The following is a 15626-nucleotide window of genomic DNA, read 5'->3' as shown; positions in this document are numbered from 1 at the left end:
CCGAGGCCCCTGGCTCCTGCACGGCCTGCGGTCTCAAGCCTCGGCCTTCAGCGACCGAAGCTTCTCCTCCCGGAGCGGCGCACCCCAGTCAGGGCGGGCGTCAAGACACGGGCTCGGGCGACTGTAACGCACACGATGATGGCGAAACTGCACGAGCCGCGGGGCCGGCCGCGGCCTCACCGCCCGCGGAGGGCCAAGCCCGGCTCCTCGGGGCGGCGGGCGGCCTGCGAGGACGAGCCTCAGTCCCGCCATCGCGCCGGCCCCGCGGGAGCGCCCGCGAAGGGCTCGCAGCATTTGCGCGCACGTCGAGACCGTCGCCCTGGCGTCTGCCCGCGCAGGAGCCGCCCCCGCCGCCCGGCCAGCGCCCAGCGCGGCGCCCCGCGCGGCTCCCGCGCCGCCACGTCGCCGCCCCCGACCCTGCCCGCGGCGGCGCCGCCCGGCCCCGGCCCCACGCGAGGTACCGGCTTCACCGGGCCGCGCCCCGACCGGCCTGCAGCTTCCGATTGGCTCCTTCAGGTGTCTGTCCTCCGGGGCCGCTGCGGATTGGCCGGGCGGGCGGGGCGGGGCGGGCCCCGAGGAGCGTCGCCAGGGCGGGGCCCCGGATGTGTGTGGTGGCGGCGGCCGAAACCTGGAGTGCGGCGCTGAGAGGCCTATGGATGAGGAGGACGCGGCGGCCCCGGTAGGCGGGGATCGGGGCGGGGTCCCGGAGGCCGCGGGTCTCCCGGGAGCGGGAGGCGGGAGGCGGGGGTCTTGGGCGGGGGCTGCGGGGTCAGGGGCGGGGCCTGTCGCTCGGGCCCGCGCTTCCTCCCGGGGAGCCGCCGCGGCGGGGCGGGCGGGGCCGGGCGTAGCTCCCGCCGGGGCCGCGCCCCGCGCCCCTGCGTGTCCGGAGGGACCGGGCCCTGCGCGGGCGGAGGCGGCGTCCAGGGCGGCCGCCACCCGCGGGGGCCGGGGCTGTGGGGCCGGGCGAGCGTTGCCCGAGGTTTGGGCCCCGGGGTCTCCCGGGGGTCGTGCCCGGGCGCGGGGCCCCTGGGGCTGGGCCGCGTGGTGCAGGGGGCGCTGCAGAAGGGGTGATGGGCGCAGCGGGGTTGGATCAGCCTGACCAAGGCGTGGTGAGCACCGACTGGGTGCAAGGCCTTGGTGGAACCCCCGATCAGGGTTTTAGAGGTGGGAAAAGCAAAGAACCTCACCATTTGCTCACCCGGCCCCAGGGAGAAATTCATTCATTCATATGTGAGCACCGCTGGCTGTTTGAGTGCCTGGAGCGTCGTAGTCTCTCCATCTTCCTTCCTCTGAACTGCTTCTCTCATCTCAGTTGTTCAACAATCTCCTCATTAAAATTTTTCGTCACTTCTGCTTTTGCTTCTTATGTTCAGTTCCCCAACCAGCAGCCCACTGGTTTTTAAGATCTGATAAACTTAAGGTCATATCATTTCCTTGTTTAAACTCTTCATAGGGGCCTCCCTGGTGGCACAAGGGGTTAAGCACCGCACTATGAAGCAATCCACAGCTTCTGCAGCACGAGTTCGATCCCTGGCCGGCCAGGGAGCAACCCACTTGGTGTGGCAGACCTCACCTGCCTCGCCCGCTGCCCCCCTCAGCAGTGTATTTCAGTCAGTCTGGCTGTTCTGTTCCTCACTCTGTCTTTGGTGAATCCTCTCACTCCCCGCATCTCTGGCCTGTACCCCAGCTCTTATATCTATAAGTCTTTTTTTTTTTTTTAAGATTTATTTATTTATACAAGCACTGGGTACAGTCAGAAGCGTGGGAGGGTAAGAGAATTCACCAGAGCCAGAGCGGAGAGCAAACAGGCAGACTGATGAAGTACACTGCTGAGGGGAGTAGCGGGCGGCAGGAGAGGTCTGTGAGCCATGTGGGACCCTCGCCCGGTGGCCAGGGATCGAACCGGTGCTGCAGAGGCTGCAGGCAGCTTCGCAAGCCAGCGCTCAACCGCTGCGCCACCGGGGAGGCCCAATCAATAAATCTTTAAAGGGCCTCCCCGGTGGCGCAGCGGTTGAGCGCTGGGTTGCAAAGCTGCCCGCAGCCTCTGCAGCGCCGGTTCGATCCCCGGCTGCTCCCCGGCCACCAGAGGAGGGTCCCACATGGCGCGCAGACCTCTCCTGCCGCCCGCTGCTCCCCTCAGCAGTGTACTTCGGTCCTTCTGCCTGCTCTGCTCCCCGCTCTGGCTCTGGTGAATTCTCTCACCCTCCCGCGCTTCTGACTGTACCCAGTGCTTGTATAAATAAATAAAAATAAATCTTTAAAAAAAAAAAATCTTTAAAAAAAAAAAAAAAAAAAAACTCTCCATAGGTTTCCCGCCCCACTTGGAATAAAATCCAGACTCCTTAATGTGGGCTGTAGGCTCTTGATCTGGCCCCCATTTCCTCCTGACTTCTTGTACATGGCCCCTGCATTCCCTGCACACCAGCCACCCTGGCCTTTCTGTTTCTCTCCCACCTCAGGACCTGTTTCCTGGCTGTCCCCTCTGCCTGGAATGCTCTTTCTGGGGCTTGTCACATGCTGGTATCTTCTCATCGCCACTCAGATGTCACCTCCTCAGAAAGGCCTTCTCTGTCCGCTCTCACCAAAGTATTCTTTAGCTAGTCTTCACCCCATTATTCTTTATCACGTCACCCTGCTCTTTACCCCACTAACACTGCCATGTCTGTTTACTGTCTGTCATGCCCCCCCCACTTGAAGGAACCCCTGTGAGGACAGGAGTCCTATCCATCTTGTTCACAGCTGCTTTCTCAGCACCTCAAACAGTGCACAGTGGGAGCTGAAATGATGAATGAAAGGGTGAGGATGGGGATTTTGGGATCAGTCTGGGCAGCTGATTTCGAGGCCAGTGCCCTCTCCGCATTCTGGGTCCAGCAGCTCGAGGGCTCTGCTCAGGCCCCTGCGCGTCCTCAGGCCGCTTCTCCCTTTGGCAGGTTTGTTCTCATGAACAAGATGGATGACCTCAACCTGCACTACCGGTTTCTAAACTGGCGCCGGCGGATCCGGGAGATTCGGGAAGTCCGTGCTTTTCGATATCAGGAGAGGTTCAAGCACATTCTCGTAGATGGAGACACTCTGAGGTGAGTTTAGAGGAATGCGTCCATGTTTTCTTGCCTGTGCCACATCTTTGGCAGAGGCAGAGGACTGTCAAGACTACTTTGGGGGAGGGGGCTTTTGACCCTGGAGGCCTTTCTGAGTAGAGGGGTGGGTTTTGCTTCATCCTGAACTCCCTTATGTCTGCCTTTGGGTCACACTGTCCTCGTCTGGCATTGTCAGAGCTGGGAGGCTGCTGGGGTGTCGGGGTTGCCCAAATGCCTTGTAGAGAGGACGCCAGTGGGTCTGTGGGGTGTCTGGGTCCCCTGCCTGCAGTTCAGTGGCCATTGTCAGTAGTGCAGTTGCTGTTTTGGGAGGGACAGTTCTGTAGTGCCTCCTGCCCACCATCTTCCAACCCTTTGGCTTGTGTATTTGTGTGTTTTCTTCTTCTTTTCTGGCTTGATCCCTTTCCCTGACTCCTTCTGAGCTGAATTCTCTCACAGAGTTGTCCCTGACGGAGTGTTGGGGAGGGAAGGAAGTAGTGCTATTTAGCCAGAAGATAAGAAAGCTGAGGAAGGGGCATTGAATAACTGTCTTTCAATCTACGAAGGGCTGTGGTACAGAGGATAGAGACCAGCCGTTCTCCAGCTCCACTGAGGACAGAGCCAGAGGATAAGGGCCGAAGCTGCAGCATGAGGGATTGAGGTTAGACAGGGTTGTGAGACCCCAGCAGGCAACTGAGGGAGGCTCTGCATTCTTTTCCCCCGTAGATGAAGAAGCCCGGCTTGTGTTGGTCTGGTATGGGTTGGACCCTGGCTGCAAGCAGTGGGAGGGGTGGGGTGGCTCAAGTATCTTATCACGGTGTCTGCGCAGATCCTGAAGTATGGCCTGATGGATTCTCCTCGTGCTGGCCCTGGCAGGGTGGGGGTGGGGATGCTGAGGCCCTCCCCGCAACTCATGAACCGGCTGCTAATGGAACTCTCCCTCATTCCTCCTTCAGTTACCATGGAAACTCTGGTGAAGTTGGCTGCTATGTGGCTTCTCGACCCCTGACCAAGGACAGCAATTATTTTGAGGTGATCCAAGCAGTGGGTGGGCAGAGCAGGGGGTGAGATGATTAAGCTCTAAGGAGCTTTTGTCTGAGATTCATGATCTGATCCTTTAAATTTCCCATCAAGGCTGTCCTTTTGTGTGGGGAAGGGGCACACATCTGAGAGACAGGTGCCCTGAGTGCTGTCACCGGGCCCTTCCGCTCCCTTGCTCCTCCTCACCTAGGTAGACTTGGACCCATGTCCTTTCCCACCCCCTGATCCCAGCCCACCATCTACTCCATCTTCTGTCTTTTCCCTAAGCAATGATAGTAAAGTAACCCCCCCCCGCCACCGCCCCGCTCTCCCTTTGGGTGCCCTGTCTTTGTCTCAGATTCTCTCATGTCTTTTACCTCTTGGGGGCTCAGCCTCCTCTGATGTCTATGTTTCCTTCCCCAAAACACTCAGCAGTTCATCCCTTTCCCCACCCCTGCTAACTGCCGGCTGTCCCCCAGGTGTCTATTGTGGACAGCGGGGTACGGGGCACCATAGCTGTGGGCCTGGTTCCTCAGTACTACAGCCTGGATCACCAGCCTGGCTGGCTGCCTGACTCCGTAGCCTACCATGCTGACGACGGCAAGTGAGTTGCCCCCGTGAAACCTGCCCCTTTCCTGTGGATTCGGGAATCTTAGATATAACAGGCTATCTCAGGGTGACCCTTGTCATTCCTTCACCTGTCTTGGGGTATTTCTTGGTTTTTCTGATCAGGACAGGCAGGTGGTCCAATGGCTACCCTTGGATGTTTGCAGACTTGGAGGGGAGGGTGAACCCCATGGCAGGATATCAGGATCTCACAGAGTGACTGGGAGCAGTGAGACATGAAGCCTCCGCTATCAGCGCGGGGGAGAGGTTGCGAGGCCAGAGTCGAGTCCCATGTCTGTTTTCTGTCCACAGGCTGTACAATGGCCGAGCCAAAGGTCGCCAGTTTGGGTCAAAGTGCAACTCTGGGGACCGAATTGGTTGTGGCATTGAGCCTGTGTCCTTTGATGTGCAGACTGCCCAGATATTCTTCACCAAGAACGGGAAGCGGGTGAGTGGGAAACCCCACGCGGGCAGCTTGGAGCTGTCCCAGCATGCGTGCGGCAGCAATAAACAGGAGTGCTGCCGGGACCTAGCCAGGGGCCCACAGGCTCTGTCCCCACTGCCTTCAGTGCAGCCTCTGATCCTCCTGGAGTAGAAGGTTCTTCTGCATGTGGAAGGCACTTTCCCAGCTCAGAGGCACTAGGATATTACCCTGATGTAGCTGTGGAGGGCATGTTATTGTAGTGGGGGGCAGAAATTGTGGGGGACAAAATTGGGAAGGATTTGGGCAAAAAAAAAAGGGGGTGGAAGATGATAGTCTGGCTGTAGAAAGCTGGAGGTCCTCTATGTATTGTTGGCTTGAGAGCTTTTGAGGATATGTCCTGTCTGTGTTTATTTTGCTTATATTTTGCTTATATTTCCCTTCCCTCTTCAGAAAGAGACTATAGTGGTGATGAGATGGGATACATGAGCGAAGTGAAGCCAGAGACTCTGGCTCTCTTTCTTTTCCCAGCTCCATCTCTGCCCTGGGAAAACTGCTTTCTAAGGCCTTGTCTGGGTGGTCCTGCTCCCTTAGCATCTGTACCTCCTGCTTTGCTGCTCTGGTTCACACTCATGTGTACCCAGTGTATTTGGCAGCAAGTCAAGGGACTTGTGTTGGCCTCTAGCTCTGTGGTCACTTTGCTCTACCAGGAGGGCTTCGCAGCTTTTTAAACTTTTCTATAACTCTGGGTTTTTCATTTTTTTTAAAAAATCTGTCAGTGTGTATAATTATTCGTTGCATTATCTCAAAAGGACCCTTGTGAAAATGAGGTGAGCTATGGGGAGGGGAGCCAGCTAGCAGCTCTGTCCCTCCCTCCACTGCAGGTGGGCTCTACCATCATGCCCATGTCCCCAGATGGGCTGTTCCCAGCAGTGGGCATGCACTCCCTGGGTGAGGAGGTGCGACTACACCTCAATGCTGAGCTGGGCCGTGAGGACGACAGCGTCATGATGGTGGACAGTTACGAAGACGAATGGGGCCGGCTGCACGACGTCAGAGTCTGTGGAACTGTGAGTAGGGGGCCCTTGGAAGGGCTGGGCAGAACTGTAGGCCACACAGCAGTCGGAATCACTCAGATGGGGATTGGGGCAGTGGCTTTTGTAGGGGTTTGAGAGACAAGAGTGTGAACAGGATAGCCTGAGACATGGACACGATCTGTTGGGTCTAGATCCCTGTTCTTCTGGGGGCTGAATCCCTTTCTTCTCTTCTGTCATGTGACAGCTCAGGTTAGTTTCGCTTGCAGAACATGTAGTGGTTCTCTTTCACCTTCTTTGGTTCCTTAGACACCTGCTGCCCTCTGCTGCCCTGCCTTTGAGGGGTTGGGGCTGATTTGGAGACAGCTCAGCTGGCCCACACCTTCCATTCACAGTGCTGTGGGACAGCTGTGGCCCCAGATCCCACACGTGGGGGTGGAGGCTCTTTGAGACTTTTATCAAGTGTCAGCGTTAATTTCTTCTGTTTTCCCTATACATTTCATACAGGGTGAGAATAGAGGTGGGTGAATATTCAGTAAGAACCCCTAACCCTAAATCTTAATCCCTAATCCCTAAAACTTCATATCATGCCTGTATTAGGTTTTAAACTTCTTTGGGGAGCATGACCTTGAGAGAGGGAAATTCTTCATGTCTACCCTCTGTGAGTGGATGCTGAGTCAGGGGTTTGGCCGTGACCTCTCGTGGGCTGCTCAGGCCTCCTACTTCGAATTGTCCCTCTCTTGCCCTCCTGCCCCCAGCTCAGCCTTCTTCTCCACCCTCTGGCCTTCTCACCCCAACCCGGGCTGTTTTCAACTCAGCTTTTGAGAGCAAAACAGAAGCAGTGGGGGGTGGAAATGGATTATGAGCAAGACTCTCCCCTTCTGGAGTTCAAGGTGAGTCAAACTCAGGAAAATGGCAGAAAGTGTGCCCTCCTGCTACTTCTGACACTCTGCACCTCCTTGTGGCACTGGGATCACATACTGCAGTGGTTATGAGCTAGGAGGCCTTAGTGCCCACTATGTGACCCGTCTTTCCCCTTCCACCACCATTTTGACAACATCCACACAGTTGAACTTGGGCCTGAGCCAGGGCGATGTTCCAGCTCTTATTCCTGACCTCTCCTCAAGAGTTTTTTCCTGGCATCCTTTCCCTGCCTGGACCTGTCCCCACTCTGCTCCCAGCTCCTCCCAGGCAATCTTTTTTAATTGATGCAGAATCTTGTAGACATTTATAAATAGCTTTCCTTCCTCTCTGCCTTCCCCCAAGTCCCCTCAGGACACTCATTTAAGAATTTTTTCTTTCTTAGACGTAAACTGTTGAGTTTGGCTCTTCTCAGGCCCTCACCCCAGCTTGGGACAGCTGTCAGAGTGGGCAGCTTGCTCCCTGCGTCCTTGCTGCTCTGGGGCAAGCTTGGGTATGAGCCTCTTGAAGGACAGCTGCCTCTCTTCCGGTCTTGCCAGCTCCCCCCATCCTCTGCTGTCCTGCCCACCAGCCCTCCTTGTCTCTTGGCCGCCTTTCTTTTTTCTCCTCCTAACCATGGGCTGTATTTCTGACTTGGTGATCAGCATTGTGTTTGCCTGGAGGAGCCTGGGAAAGGTCATTTAGGTCATGCGTGTGCTCCTGTTTCTAGAGATGTCTAGCACAGCTGTTTTTCCTTTTTGCCCTTCCTGATTTTTACACCTGCCTCCAGGGGGCCCTTCCTTGGACCTCAGACCCCTGCAGCTTCTCCTGCCTTAGGTGAGGTTCTCAGTAAAGTGCCTTTTTGGAACATAGAGTTTTGAGAGAGACTTTGATGTCATCCATTCCAGGGTTTCTCACAGGGGAGATTGTTGGTATTTTAGGTGAAACAGCTCCTTGATGTGCAAGAGGTTTAGTATTCCTGGTCCCCAGACATAAGGTGCTAGCAGCCCCCTCCCCTAGGCATCGTGACAGTCACACAGCTCTGAATAGCTTCTTGTTTTGCTGTTGATGAAAAAATAGTCCCAGAGGAAAATGAAAAGTTTTGTTGAAATGTCCAACAGCGAAATGGTAGCAAAACTTAGTTCAGCTGCTCATTCTTTGCTCCCTGCCCACTGCCTTCCATTAATACATGCTGAAACCTTCTACCCAAGCCTCCTTTCTGTCGCCAGTCATTTCTTCTCCTCCTGCCTGCTTCTCCTAAGATGAAACTGGAATTCCTGGACTTAAATTCCCACTTCTCCTGGGGTTCCCCGTCTGGTTTCTGTAACCAAGACCCTCGTAGGTGAGTTTGCTTCATAACCTTGGGATTCTTTCTCTCCTAGCCATTTGTCTCAGCTTTGATGTCTCGCTTCTCATTGGTTTTTCCTACAAAGGAAAGCAAATTCAATTTCTGCCTTTTATTTTTCCTCTAGCATTTCACTATGAAAAATTTCAAACATACAGAAAAGTTTAAAAAATAGTTCCTTGAACACCCATATACTTAACCATATAGCTTCAGTACTTGTTAATATTTGGTCCTGATTGATCTGAGCATTTAGTTGCAGATAGGCCTGGTCTCATGAGTAGAATGCTCCCCCTGCTTCCTCGGGCCTCAGTTTCCCTCCTAAATGGTTCCCCCATTGCCAGAACTCTGAGGTCTTGAAGAGTTGCTACCACATTTACTCAGAGTGGGGGTGTTGCTCCCTCCTGACTCCTGTCCCCAGGACTTGCAAAGTGAGGTGAGTGTGGAGGGTGGGGGGCAGTAGGTAAAGCTGGGGGATTAGGCCCATTCTTTCTTTGGTTCCTGTTCATAGTTCCTCTGACAACTCCTTAGAGACTGCGCAACAGCTTTGGTATACAAAGTGGGGTGAATGAGGCCTCACCCTCCCAGGGGTCCTCCCCAGACCCAACCCAAGTAGAGTCCGTGTTGGGGCCTGAGCTGGCTGGTGGGGAGCATGATCTTGGTTCTTGTTTCAACTGCTCTGGGCCCTCAGGGCACTGAGCCCTCCTTGGCTGCTGTCAAGAGGGATTAGGATCTCTACTGGGAAGAGGAAGAGGGTGGATACCAGCAGGGGAGAAGAGACTGAGAAGGCCTACGGGTGGGGGCGGGGGAGCAGTGGGGTGCAGGAGCCTCTGTGCACTCTGGCCTCAGTTACCCAGTTAACCTGTGTGACCGCTTAAGGCTTTGGTGGTTGTGTGCATGTACGGAGTTGGTGTGGGTAGGAGGGGACTTGAAAGCTCTGAGGAAAGGGTTCCCCTTACCCCACCAAAGATGTAGAACATTCCTGTTGTGTAGAGAGATGCTGGGAAGACGGCTGCTCCCAGAGTAACTAGGAGTGGGTGTCTGTCCTGGGGAACCAGTGACAGTTTTGGGAGCCCCTAATTGGTGGTGAGGGCTGGGATGAAAGTTCATTTCCTTCTTTGTGATTGGCAGATCTAATCGATGGTAGCTTTGAGGTGGCTGTTAAAGTTTAGGGAGCACTAATATGCTAGCATGTTCCAATGCAACCCTCATTTCCAGCATTAGGAAAGGCAGAAATGTGTGTAATCCCCTATTGGGTGTCAGGCTCCATGCTAAGCACTTGACCCTCCCTTCACTGGGCCTCCTCACCCATTTATGGAGATGCAGGTCGTAGTATCCCTATTTTACAGAGGTTTAAAGAAATGTAAGTTGTGGGGCCTCCCTGGTGGTGCAAGGGATTAAGTCTCAGCTCTATGAAGCAATCCACAGCCACTGCAGCGCGAGTTTAATCCCCGGCCAGGGAGCTACCCACATGGCACAGCAGACCTCCTGTCTCCCTGCTGCTCCCCTCAGCATTGTATTTCAGTGGATCTGCCTGTTCTGCTCCCCACTCTGTCTCTGGTGAATCTTCTCACCTCCCTGCACCTCTAGCCTATACCCCAGTTCTCATATGCATAAATTAAAAAAAAAAAAGTGCAGGTCACTTGTTGATGGTAGGTAGCTAGTGTGTAAGGGCAGTTATGGTTTGAACCCAGGTCTGTTTGCTTCTCTTTCAAACTTAAGAGCCATCTGAGACATAGATCGAGGGACCAACATGAAGATTCTAGCAATTCAGACTGTAGGAAGTAAACTGCCCATCTCCTCTGTGTTCCTCTAAGGAGGGTAGGAGTGAACTCAGATTTAAGAGTCAGTCTATCAGGCTGGCTGCCCCCCTTGTGTAAATGTTCCCAGGAGGCTCCCTGGGGCAGGGAGTCAGAGTGGATCAGGGATGACCCGGGCCAGTTGGTGTGGCTTCCTCCCCAGGGTGAGCGGTTCTCTTGCATAGGCACCAAGTCTTCCAGGCTGTCGCAGTCTGCGCAGGCTTCTCTGCAGGATGGAAGTGGGTTTTAGAGTCCCATTTTAATGCATTTCTTCCTCTTGCATAGGGGCAAACTCCTGCCCGAGCCACAGATGAAACTACCGCAGCGGCCCTTGTCTGGGCTGAGGCAGAAGGAATGGCTGGGCGGGTTTTTCCCAAGGACCATGATCTGGAGCCGCTGTCTCTTGGCTCCGGAAGTGGAGAGCACTGTTTTCCTATGCTGAGGCCAGTTGGATAGAGTGGTCTAGGGCAGCTGTGGGGTCCCCCACCCAGTTCTGCAATGCTGGACGGAGAGGGTGGGCTCGGGCTGCTTAGACTGGGAGTGTAAGCTGATTCATGTGCGCCAGGCCACAGCCTGCTTGGCCGGTGGGGAGCGGTGGGGGGCGGGGAGCCCAGGTCAAAGAGAGGACACTCAGGACCTTGAGCAGAATTCGGACAGCGTGGGACTTCGTCCCCGCTAAGGCAGAAGACAGCCTGGCGGGGGATCTCTTCCTGATGAGAGGAAGTGTGGGAAGACCTGGACTAGGAGCCTGACTGCCAGACAGCAGAGCAGCCCGGCTGGTGTCAGATCGGGCCGTGGGAAGTAGAGCAGGGCGAACCCGGGGGTGAGTGTAGCCGGTGTCCCACACGCCTCTGGCTTCTCTTCTGGCTCCTACCCTGTGCCTCCAGCTCTCTTTGGAGAGGAGGTGGGGATGGGCTGGAGGTAGCAGGGCTTTGGGGAGCCAGGGCTGAGAAGGGGACCAGGTTCCCCTATTCCCACTCTCCGAAGGCTTCCACTCTGGTGCAGGCGAACATAATTCCTTTCTTGTTCAGGCAGGAGTGCCCTGTGGGATGGGAGCCCAACACCCCAGGGCTTTTCAGGGCTGAGCAGAGTCCCTGAGGAGCGTTTTCTCTAGGGCTAGAGGGCTGGGAGGGTAGAAGAAAGTCTGGTGGGACAGTTTGGCTAATTAAAAAGGGATTAAGGGATCCCAGGTGATGTTAAGGGTGGGGGAGAGAGGGGATGGGGTTGAGTCATCGTCCCATTATTGTCATGACAACTGATAAATAAATCCTCCCAGGTTGGGGGTTGCCACCCCATCATGCCCAGGCAGGACCATTGTGGGACTGGAGCGCCCGTCAGTCGTGCCCGCTCCCACCTCCATGCCCTTGCCCCAGCTTGACAGGACCACGAGGGCTGGGAACAGGAGGCCTGCCTTCCTGCCTTTCTTCTGCCTGCTCCCCTCGCATGTTAAATGCCAGAGTCAAGCTGGCCCTTCCGGGCTCCCAGCTCCCCTGACCACCTCCCTGGCCCAGCTCCGAACAGCCCTGCTCGAGCCAAGTAAAGCAGAACCCTTGAGAAATGACATCAGTCCCACCCCAGGCAGATTTGGCTTCGGAGCTGGTCCCCCCGCCCCAAACATCTGGAGATGGCACAGGCCTCTGCATCCTCCCTGTCCCCATTGCGGGCCGCCCCCGGAAAGTCATCAGGTTTCCTCTGGCCTGGCCCTGGCTCCCTGTCTCGGTGCTCGGGGGCGCTGGGGTGGGCCTCTCCCGGCAGGGAAGGGCAGGGTTATTCAGGGAGATGATGACATCACCCTGAGCCCCTTCGCCGGGGTGGCTGTCCTGTCCTCGCTGTCTCTCTAGTGGGCAGGTGGCTGCGGCAGACGAGGGGGAGGGGCGGGGGGGTTGGTGTCGTGGCCCTGTTGTTCCTGCCGCCACCTTCACTGCCCCTCCCAGTTCTCCCGGGCCTTCCTGCGACCAGGGCCGCCTTGTGCCTCCAGGCCCTTTCCCCTCCTGCCAGGCCTTTTTGTCAGACCCAGCAGACGGGTCCCAGACTCCCTGGGGTCCAGGTTTCCAGGACAGGAGTCAACCTGCCCCGTGGCGCTCACGGCTCTCCCCCGCAGCTGCTGGAGTACTTGGGCAAGGGCAAGAGCATTGTCGACGTGGGGCTGGCTCAGGCCCGGCGCCCGCTCAGCACCCGGAGCCACTACTTCGAGGTGGAGATCGTGGACCCTGGAGAGAAATGCTACATCGCCTTGGGACTGGCCCGGAAGGTGCTGGCTTTTCCGCTGCGGGGCTCCACTCTGGGCTCTCGGGGTGGGGCGGGAGCTCTTGGAGGAATTGGGGCGAACTGTGGAGCGTTAACTGTCTCAGGTTAATTATCTTCTCGCGAGACAGACAGGCGAGGGGCTCTGCCGTGTAGGCGTGTAGACCCCACGTGACCCAGGACTTGTGAGAGTGTCACGTCTGTACCCCACACGCTCAGGCTGGTGGGGCTGCGGCAGCCTGCGGCCCTGCCCGCGAAAGCCAGGTTGTGCTTCCCCTGCAACCTTTTAAGTGCCTGAAGGCTCTCAGGCTGTGGAGGTGAGCAGCCATGTGTGTGGTAGCCTGTTCCAGAAAATTAAAGGCTCAGATGCCACTCTCCCTTTCTGTGTGTGGTACTATAGATTTTCTTCTGTCTTCTTGGTACAGGATTATCCCAAGAACAGGCACCCAGGATGGAGCAGAGGGTCTGTGGCTTATCACGCAGGTGAATTGGGCTGGCTTGGGGACGCTGGGATTGCGGGGGGTGCAGACACAGGGATGGCCCATCTTCCTGCTGTCCTTACCAGTGGCCCCTCCTCCAGCAGCTGGCTGCAGAGACGCCCCTGCTGCCAGACCTCCCCTCCCCAAGCCTCCAGTGCTTTCTCCTCATCTGTTTTTCCTCCTAGCCCTTAAAGCCAGGGGAGCAGAGCAGGGGTGGGGGGTCTGGACCAAGCTGGACATTCCAGGCCTCTGAGCTGCTTCCCTCTGCGCCCTTCCTGTGGATTCTGCATTTTCTTTTTTTGGTCAGCTTGATTTTTAGGACTTTCTTTAGAAAAATACAAGCTGTGAGTTCCTGACCCCGCTGCTGCCCTCTCCACACCCCCTCACCTTTGGACCATCTCCCTGAGGGAGTCTCCCACTAGCCTTTGGAGCTACCAGACATTGTCTGGTACCCTCTCCCCACTTCGGACCCTGCCCTTCCCGGGGGCTGCGGGGGCAGGGAATCATCCCCTGCGAGCGGGCACTGTCTGGGTGGGCATAGACTGCCAGTCCCTGTTTCTTCAAGGGCATGTCCTTTTGCCTTCCACAGATGACGGCAAGATCTTCCATGGCAGTGGCGTGGGGGACCCCTTCGGGCCGCGCTGTTATAAAGGGGACATTATGGGCTGTGGAATTATGTTTCCCCGGGACTACATTCTGGACAGCGAGGGTGAGTGGGGTGGGGGTGGCTTAGCAGGCTGGTTGGGCAGGGTGGGGGTGGATGCACAGGCGCTCAGGTCTCCTGGACTTCTAGGTGACAGTGATGACAGCTGTGACACAGTGATCCTGTCCCCGACCGCCCGAGCCGTCCGGAACGTCCGGAATGTCATGTACCTGCACCAGGAAGGGGAGGAGGAAGAGGAGGAAGAGGAAGAGGAAGAAGATGGGGAAGAGATAGAGCAGGAGCATGAGGGCAAGAAGGTGGTGGTGAGTAGGGGGAGGTGTGGGACTGGCCCATGTTCTTGTGCCTGGGCAAGGGCTAGTCCTAGCCTGGTATCCAGTGCCCCTGGGGCGGTGGAAGTTGCCTGGGGGCGCTGAGCTGGGGAGACTGGTTTCCAGCCTCAGGATGCCCTCTTGTGGTTGCTTCTAGCATCACCCTCAGTCTCCCCTTTCTGCCGGGCTGGGAGTTGGGAGTGATCAGGGTTCAGGCCTGTGTGGCCCTAGCCTCCCCTGAGCAGAGGCCAGAGCCACCTGTCCCACCTTCTCCCCCCTCCACCCCTAGGTTTTCTTCACTCGGAATGGCAAGATCATTGGCAAGAAGGATGCCGTGGTACCTTCTGGGGGTTTCTTCCCCACCATTGGGATGCTGAGCTGTGGGGAGAAAGTCAAAGTGGACCTGCATCCCCTGAGTGGCTAGGAGCTCCTCCCTCGCCTGCGCCTTCCCCCTGCTTACCCTGTGCAGGACCAGGTAGGCAGTGCGGGGACTTCCACGAGGATTGGCTTAGCAAGTGGCCCCTGGGGGTACATGGCCACTGCACCTACCAGATTAGGCCCTGCCAGGCTCCCCTGTGTCCATCTTTCTGACCTGGTGCTGCCCCATCATCAGTCCCTGGGCCTGAGCCCCTGGTGGGACAGGGCAGGCTCACAGACGGCTGTTGCTGTATTGGTGGGTCCCACCGGCTTGGGCTCTCGCATCCTCCTTTCCCCACCGGCCCTGGTGGGTGGCAAGGCGTGGGCGCCCTGTCTCAGCTGCTCTTTGGGCATGTGGCTTTGCAGAGGGTGGAGGATAGACGGCCCCTCCCGTTTACCACAGTGTTTCCCTTGCACTCTTCTGTTTCTGCTCCTGGTCCTTACCACGTGGCCCAGTTGCTGCTGTCATCTCCCCTGGCTGGGCTAGGGGACTCTTCTCATCGGCCGCCGGCCTACACAGACCCCTGTAGGGCCTCCACTCTTTCCCCGGAGTGCCGGCTTCCTCCCAGCTGTACATAGATGGGCTCCCGTTAGCTGTTTCATGGCACGACGGGGGGGCTATGGGGAGCACTGGGGCCCTTGCTCCTATCTCCACCTCCCATTCTCGGCTCACCTGTGGCACCCTTGTCCCTGGTTCTCTGGCATGCAGGCCGAGCTGGGAGCACGTCTCCTGCTGTGGTGAGGGCAGACCTCAGCTTGGCCCCTTTTCCTGTCCCACCCTGTCCCCATGTGCTGCCTGTGCCAGTTGCCTGTTTTGCTTCAGTGTTTGATTCTAGCACTTACATGTGTTTCTCCCCCAGACACCCCCATCTCTAGCCCCTTGACCTTCGGCCCCTACCCCTGCAGTGACTTCTCCTGGGAGGAAGCGGGAGCAGGAGCTGTGGGTTGGTTTGCACAGAGTGGGGAGGGATCGGGGGAGGTGGGTGAGTGGTTGTGCTGCTGGGGCCTCCCCTGGGCCCTCCCTTCAGGCCCTGCACTATGATGTATGAAATGTATGTACAGACCAGAGATGTTTATACAGCCAATAAAGACGGAGTTTCCGTATTTATCAGTACAGCCGGGACCGGGGAGTCCTTTCTAGTACCTCAGGATGGAAACAGGGCAGAAGATGGGGGCTGCGTGGTCACTGGGGGTATGACATCAAGGATGGGGGTCATGTTTGTTCCATGGACCTGGCCGTGGGCCTGGGCAGCCCCCAGGAAGCATGGGAGACGTGAGGCACTGGCCTTCCTCTGACCGCGGCGTAGCTCCAGCCTGA

General features: G+C 56.8%; 1 protein-coding gene across 3 annotated transcripts; it reads left to right on the top strand.

The window, feature by feature from the left end:
• The first annotated feature begins 602 nt into the window (after positions 1-602).
• Positions 603-15626, top strand: SPRYD3 (SPRY domain containing 3). 3 transcript variants are annotated; one of them, XR_005125846.2, is made up of 13 exons: positions 603-679; positions 2931-3077; positions 4031-4106; positions 4574-4698; positions 5013-5148; positions 6006-6191; positions 6914-7048; positions 12298-12447; positions 12866-12923; positions 13509-13628; positions 13713-13885; positions 14181-14366; positions 15169-15626. XR_005125846.2 is itself a non-coding variant. In XM_037514811.2 (12 exons), the coding sequence occupies exons 1-12, from the start codon at positions 603-605 to the stop codon at positions 14313-14315; spliced, it is 1518 nt and encodes a 505-aa protein (XP_037370708.1). In that variant the 3' UTR covers positions 14316-15625. The 3 variants fall into 3 exon arrangements, 2 of the variants coding, with proteins under 2 accessions (XP_037370708.1, XP_037370709.1); XM_037514811.2 differs by having other exon boundaries at positions 14181-15625; XM_037514812.2 differs by lacking the exon at positions 6914-7048 and having other exon boundaries at positions 14181-15623.

Source organism: Talpa occidentalis, unplaced genomic scaffold, assembly GCF_014898055.3.
Source record: "Talpa occidentalis isolate TD23 unplaced genomic scaffold, MPIMG_talOcc4v2.1 talOcc4.16, whole genome shotgun sequence".
Classification (NCBI taxonomy): Eukaryota; Metazoa; Chordata; class Mammalia; order Eulipotyphla; family Talpidae; genus Talpa; species Talpa occidentalis.
The sequence above is the reverse complement of the archived record's forward strand: the minus strand, read 5'-3'. Positions and strand labels throughout refer to the sequence as shown.

Bases quoted from the DNA above. Each gene is read 5' to 3' on its own strand.
- SPRYD3 (XM_037514811.2), top strand. From the start codon at position 603: ATGTGTGTGGTGGCGGCGGCCGAAACCTGGAGTGCGGCGCTGAGAGGC. The intron at 7,049-12,297 runs GTGAGTCAAACT...TCTCCCCCGCAG, and splicing joins CTCCCCTTCTGGAGTTCAAG to CTGCTGGAGTACTTGGGCAA. The intron at 12,448-12,865 runs GTGCTGGCTTTT...TTCTTGGTACAG, and splicing joins CCTTGGGACTGGCCCGGAAG to GATTATCCCAAGAACAGGCA.